The 6893-nt window shown below is 49.1% G+C and overlaps 1 protein-coding gene and 1 long non-coding RNA gene across 3 annotated transcripts; one reads left to right on the top strand and one right to left on the bottom strand.

The window, feature by feature from the left end:
- Window positions 1-1321: 1321 nt before the first annotated feature.
- adra2a (adrenoceptor alpha 2A) lies at window positions 1322-3353 on the bottom strand. The gene has a single exon (XM_029248891.1). The coding sequence runs from the start codon at window positions 3021-3023 to the stop codon at window positions 1704-1706; it is 1320 nt and encodes a 439-aa protein (XP_029104724.1). The 5' UTR covers window positions 3024-3353; the 3' UTR covers window positions 1322-1703.
- Window positions 3354-3435: 82 nt separating this feature from the next.
- Window positions 3436-6893, top strand: LOC108918931 (uncharacterized). 2 transcript variants are annotated; one of them, XR_001964877.2, is made up of 5 exons: window positions 3436-3783; window positions 3875-4029; window positions 4129-4237; window positions 6072-6577; window positions 6682-6893. It is a non-coding gene; the product is annotated as an uncharacterized LOC108918931 (long non-coding RNA). The 2 variants fall into 2 exon arrangements; XR_001964876.2 differs by having other exon boundaries at window positions 3875-4049.

The following is a 6893-nucleotide window of genomic DNA, read 5'->3' as shown; positions in this document are numbered from 1 at the left end:
GGCGGTCCAGAGCCTATCACAAAATTACTGGGGGCTAGGCTTTTGAGAGGGGTGCACCCTAGACTGGACACCAGTCCATCACAAGGTAGCCAGCAATTTACAATATCCAATTCACCTGAAACACACACCTTTGGATTGTTGGAGGAAACCAGAGCACCTGGAGGAAACCTACACAGAAACAGGGAGAAGATGCAAACTCCACACAGACTCAGGTGGATTCAAACCAATGCCCAAACAGTCCATGCAATGTAAGGCAGCAGTGCTACCCGCTGCGCCAGCATGGCATCACTAGAAAATGCACTGGAAACATTGAATAATAAATTAAACCTTTAATGCGGGTCTCAAAAAAATTGGTAAATACCTGCTGGTTTCATTTACAGCACAAACTTACTAGGTGAATTTCATATGCACATACATTTTTCTCATATTGTTAAATATCTACAGCATATCACTCACTCAGTCACTGTCAGTAACCGCTTGTCCAACTGAGGCTCGCGATGGTCAGGAGCCTATCCTGGAGCAGGGCTGGACAATGGTACGGCCTGGACTGGATACTAGTCCATTATGGGATCAATTGCGTGTGCATTTTTTCTCAATATAAATATATGATTGCCTTGGGTTTTACTTTAACAATTGCAATTTTTATGAGGTGAGGTTGTCGATAACTACAGCCATCTCTGTCGTAACTACAGGTAAGTGGGCGTGAAAACCGGACTGGTGTTTTCAGTGTACACCAAAAACCTGTAGTTCGAGTTCTCGTCTGCATCCTTGTTTGATGGTGCAGAGAATTTTCACCAGGCCCCTATTGGCTCACTGATCGAACAAACATTAGTCCTGAGAGATGAGCAAAATAATGTTTTCGTAAAGCATCTTCCATAACCCGTTTGCCTAAAATGTGCAATGTCACCCGTGCCATTCTGAGTTTTACGCTTGGATACTAAATCAGTGTTTGTGAGCTGCCAGAAGAAGGGCAAATAAGGCAGGTCCTAATCATAATACCGTGTGTGACTAACGGCAGGGGACACGGACCCCTTTCCTGTCCCTCCAAATAAAGAAAATTCATAATCAAATCATAGTCTTAATGCTCTGCACATATTTATTAGTGTCTGCAGACAGCCCATGGGGGGGTTGGGGCTAGCGCCGGCCTATCTGCACCTTGTCCCCAACAATCGAACCCCATTCCACTGCAGGAGGGACAATCGCCCAAAAATGTGCAAATCACTGCTTCTAAATGTCACCCTTATTGCCTCCCCAGAACAGGTAAAAGAGAAAGGTAATTCTTCAGAACACCATGCTGTTTGTAAGTCGGCAGAAACCAAAATCGTTGTGAAACTTATTTATTTACACACATTTCACTTGTTGCAATAGAAGGATCATATGAAACACACAGAAGCATTTCAACGGTTCAGCCCAAAAACTAGGGGTCATACGCACTGAGCCTCGAACACATTTTACAGAACAATAATTTGAATAAAAAGCAGACGGGTGGTGCTGAAAACCTTCGGAACATTTCTACACGCGTCAACACATTCGGACATGACTGGTCTTTAAAACTTTCTTTTTTTTTTTTTTTGGTAAAAGTTCATTTTTCACGGAAGGAAAACGCACCTCTCCGCGTGTCATGTAAGCAACGCACCGCACGCGCGTGGCCTCGACGCGGCGCAGAGAACAGACTGGAGAGAGGGTCCCGCGCGGAGGCGCTGTCACACCATCCTCCTCCTCTCACCCTTGCAGAGGATCTTTTTGAAAGCCCTCCTGAAGTCGTTGTTGAACACGGTGTAGATGATGGGGTTCAGGGAGCTGTTGCAGTAGCCGAACCAGAAGAAGAACTTGAAGAGTCCACGCGGAACTGCGCACGACTTGCACACGGCAGTCAAGGTGTAGGTGAAGAAGAAGGGGAACCAGCAGATGATGAAGACGCCGATGACCACGGCCAGGACGAAGGTGAAGCGCTTCTCGCGGTTCTGGCGGCCCTTCCAGCGGCTCCCGCCGCGCGAGCTCTGCGCGGCGCCGGCGGCGGCTCCACCGCACGAGACCGGCGCGTTCGCGCTCACGTGGTTGTCGCCCGGCTTGATGCGGCTCAGCTTTCCCTTCCCTTTCGGTTTCTTCGTGGCGCACGGCTGCTGCTCGGAGGAGGAGGACTCCTCCATGTCGATGTCGTTGGTGTCGCCCTTGGCGGCGTCCTCCCGCTCGCCGCCGCCGCCGGGGTCCGCCTCTCCGTCCTCGCCCGCGTTCTCCTTGGAGAGCCGCGCGCCCGCGTCTCCGCGCTCGCGCTCGACGCCGGAGCCCCTCCGCCGCTTCCCCGCGGCGGGCACGCGGGTCCTCTTCTTGGCGATCTGGTAAATTCGGATGTAGACGGGGATCATGATGATGCAGGGCACGAAGAAGGAGCCGATGCTGGAGGAGATGATGTACCACTCCTCCTGGTTGATCTCGCACTGGAGCCCGTTCTCTCCGAACTCGCTCTCCATGGTGATGAGCGCTGGGAAGGAGATGACCGCCGAGATGACCCACACGATGAAGATGATGCACTTGATCCTCCGCGGCGTGCGCTTCAGGTTGTACTCGATGGCTTGAGTTATGGACCAGTACCTGTCCAGGCTGATGGCGCACAGGTGCGCGATGGAGGCCGTGCAGAAGAGCACGTCCAGGGCCTGGTAGATCTGGCACCAAACTTTGCCAAAGTACCAGTAGCCCATGAGCTCGTAGGCCAGCGACAGGGGCACCACCAAGGTGGCCACCAGGATGTCCGCACATGCCAGGGAGACCAGGAACAAGTTCTGCGGAGCCTTGAGGGCCCGGCTCGTGAGCACTGAGATGATGACCAGAACATTGCCGAAGAGGATCAGGAGGATGAGGAGGACCGCGGCCAGAGTCAAGACTGCTGAGATGTAGATGGGGTACGTAGGCTCGGTTTGGTTCGAGGTGTTCATGGACGACATTGGTGAGGTCGGAGTTGGGGCGCGCGCTCGCTCCGCGGGGATCACGCGCTGCGGCGGGCTGCGTGGACGCTGCGTGCGCATCTCATAGCCGCCACCATCATCATCATCATCATCATCATCATCATCCTCTGCCGGGGCTCCTCCGCCGCGGAGCGGGTCCAGCTTGCAGAGAAGCTCCACGCGTCTTCAACACGCCGGCCGGGCCACGAGCACGCGTGACACGTTACGGCACGTACGACTTGAGCACGAGCCGCGCTCCGCGGTTCGAATCGCGCGTGCGATGCTGACAGTGCCTACCTCATGCGCACGAAGTTCTCTCGCGCTCGGCGCGCGCTCGCAGCGCGGAACCCGCGGGATCGGGGTGGGTTCTCACACACGCACACTGACTATCACACACACACACACACACACACACACACACACCCTCTTCCTCCCGCGGAGCTCCGCCCACCCGGAGAGGATCGCGACGCATCGGGACGGACTTCTCACTCAGAGTTCTCGGCAAGGATCTGCAGCTCTTTATAGCTCCCACGTGGACGCGCGTGTAAAAACAAGACTCGATCACGTCTACGCGCTTCCGTTTCTAGAAGCAGCGTCAGCAGGTCTCCTCTCGTTCCGCGTGCGGCGGCACCGCCGGCCCGGGACTCAGGAGTCGCTGCCTTGTTGTTATTTCATCATTCATGGTCACTCACATCTCTGTTGTTTAGATCCGTAAACGGGCGGAGTGTCCTCGGGGTGCTGGGCTATTACCGAAACCCCTCCAGATGGGCCCCGCGAAGGTCATCTCCATGTCATGATGCAGCGATATTCAGAAAACACCACAAATGGACACGTGTCAGCGGTGCGTTATTGAGTCACCGCTTAACTGAAGCTTCTGTTCAAAGTGTCTCAAAGTACACGATCCGTATGTAAAACGATGTCTTTTTTTACAGGGGCAGTTCAAGGCTGAGTAGAGCTTGCGCGAGGGTACCGAGGACGTGGGACTCGAACCAGCAACTATTTGGTTAACTGGGATGCGTGCGACCCAAAAACTGCGGGAGTGAAAGTTTCACAGGGAACTTCGTTGTCGAGAACTCGGCAAGCAGCAGTAATGTGTTGTCACAAAATGTAAATGTGTATATATTATATATATGTATTATATTTCTTAATTATCTAAACGATCTCATATGCTGTTGTTTATCCGTAGAACTCGGCCGATGTTGTGCGACCTGCGGTTTGACCCGCGCCCCTCTGTGGAACTGTGCCCTTAGTGACACCTATCGGCCAATATGAGGAACTGCAACCAAAACTTAAAGGTATAAAAATATGAGAAGTTGTGTTTAATAAATTATACTGAATAAAATAAAAGCAAAACTATTTGTTCGTTGAAACTGCAAAAATTCCACTAGACTATATATAAGCAAAAAGTGCAGCAAATTACTTATTGGATTTTAGTACCAAGATACGAAAAACTGAAAAAAAAAAATCTTATGTACATGATTTAGTAAGAGAAGATTCAACATAAGCAGGAATTCAATTAGTCTGCTAAAGACTACGCTGTGAAGCAGTGATGAAGCTGCCCTCTCTGTCATCCCATAGTTTAAGATTATTCATATTTATTAATTTAGCTGTTGCTTTTTTCCCAAAAAAACAATGTTAAGGTGCCTACAGTTACTTACCCGTTTCTACAGCAGGATAATTTTTACTAGAGCAATTTTAATACCTTGCTGTTACAACCAGAAGTGGGAACCTTTGCCTTTTGGGTCCAAAGGCAGGAGCTCTAGCAGCTACAGTACAAACTAACTCTGTTTTGTACACTTATAAATGTAAATAATGCAGTTATACTTACTGCTTTTATACAATACTGTACATAATATATATAATATTATAGGATTAATATAATCAATCTAAAATTATAGAAACAATATTTTTATACTAATTAAAGGACACTATAGTATATATTCTACATATATGTATATTATGTATATATAATACACATTTTCAGAACCGCTTGTCCCATACAGGGTTACGGGGAACCGGAGCCTACCCGGCAACACAGGGCGTAGGGCCGGAGGGGGAGAGGACACACCCAGGACGGGACGCCAGTCCGTCGCAAGGCACCCCAAGCGGGACTCGAACCCCAGACCCACCGGAGAGCAGGACTGTGGTTCAACCCACTGCGCCACCTAATACTGTAAGTTAATCAAATAAACTGTGACTATATGTACCATACATATATATTTATAATAGTGTACATTAGTCAAATAAACATAATATGATGCTGATATGCTTGACTTGTGAAGTGAATTTGTAACCTCTTATGGGTGCTCCTAGAGAAGTGATGACACCATAAATCAGGTGAAGCGATGTAGACACAGTCTGTCTGGATTTTATTGAGTTAAAAGTGCTTCAGTCAGGTTTGACCAACAGGACTTTGTCTTTTCCTTATCACTCTGTCTATTTAATTTACTACCATTATCCCCAAAGAGTGGGAAGTTATGAAATCATATTATATTTGCATGAAGCCTTAATGTCAGTTATTGTCATGTACCAGTATCCCTTGTTAGTTGGTCAGAGGGGCCTGATACGGCAAGGAGATCGAGGAGAAGCAGCACACAGGAAGTAGGCAGGGCTGCTTCTGATCCGAGTGGAAAATATGAAACGTGCGCATGCTTTGGTGGTACTGGCACCTCGCAGCACCTGGGCTGTGGATTTGGATCCGGCGCAGCGTGTTTGTATGGGCTTCCTCCGGGTGCTCTGGTTTCCTCACACGGTCAAAAGACATGTTTCCGGTTGAACCGGTGGCATCGAACAGCCTATGAGCAAATGAGCGTCTGATGGTCCTGTGATAGACTGGTGTCCTGTCCGGGGTGTCACGTATCACCCAGGTGCCATAATGGAGGTCCACCTTCAAAACCCTGGGAAGTGCTGCTCTTGAACCCTCTCCAAAGGTACATTTACTTCAGTAAATTCCATACTGTGATTAACCTTCAAGTCCAACCTGTAACTATGCAAGTCACTTTCATTGTGTTTACTGTGGAAGGACAACAATTTTCACTCTTAATAGCGTGTTTCCGGAAACAGTCTGTGCCATATAACAGTACAACAGGGTAAAATGGTTGGTTTTCCCCTCTGTCCTCTAATGTCCAGACCAGCACACCCCAGTTCCACCCCACGGCTATCAGATGTCCTCTGTGCCAAAAGGACCAAAGTCTGGGCTGCAGAGCCACGATGGTGGAAATCAAAGGATCTCACAGACCTGGAAGTTTACAAGGATCTCCTAGAAACCTTCCACTCTGCTGTTTCTTCAGCTAAAACCACCTTCATCCACAACAAACTGCAGTCTGCAATTAGCAAACCACACAGGCTCTTTGTCTCCTTCTCCCTCCTCTCTCACTACTGACAATTTCGCCTTGTTTTTCAGAGACAAAGTCAACTCCATCGTCGACATGTTCTCTGCGACCACCTGCTCCCATCATGCTGGACCTCCCTGTGAAGTCACTTTCTCCTCATTTAATCCCAACCTCCTGCTGTCACACAGTGACCACCTGCTCCTTCAAACCAATCCCTTCACCACTCCTACAGGAAATTTCCCCACAACTCACCTCCTTCATCTCCAAGATCATCAACTCTTCACTCTTCAGGCTGCTTCCCAGGTACCTTCAAATCTGTCCTCATTTCACTGCTGTTAAAAACCTTCTCTGGATCCTGATTCAGTCCAGTACTATAGGCCAGTCTCCCTCCTCCCTTTTTTTATCAGAAACTCTGGAACGGGCAACCTGTGATCAGTTATCTGCATTCCTCACCCAGAATGATCTCCTCAATGGGTATCAGTCTAGATTCAAAGCTGGATATTCCACTGAGACAGCTCTCTTGGCAGTGTGAAATGTTCTCCAGTTCGCTAGTGACCTCCCTCTCCTCAGTCCTCATCCTCCTCAACCTGTCTGCAGCATTAGATACTGTCAATCACCA

The sequence above is a fragment of the Scleropages formosus genome, chromosome 24, assembly GCF_900964775.1.
Source record: "Scleropages formosus chromosome 24, fSclFor1.1, whole genome shotgun sequence".
Taxonomy (NCBI): Eukaryota; Metazoa; Chordata; class Actinopteri; order Osteoglossiformes; family Osteoglossidae; genus Scleropages; species Scleropages formosus.
Note: the sequence above shows the minus strand (reverse complement) of the source record. Positions and strands in the feature narration are given on the sequence as shown.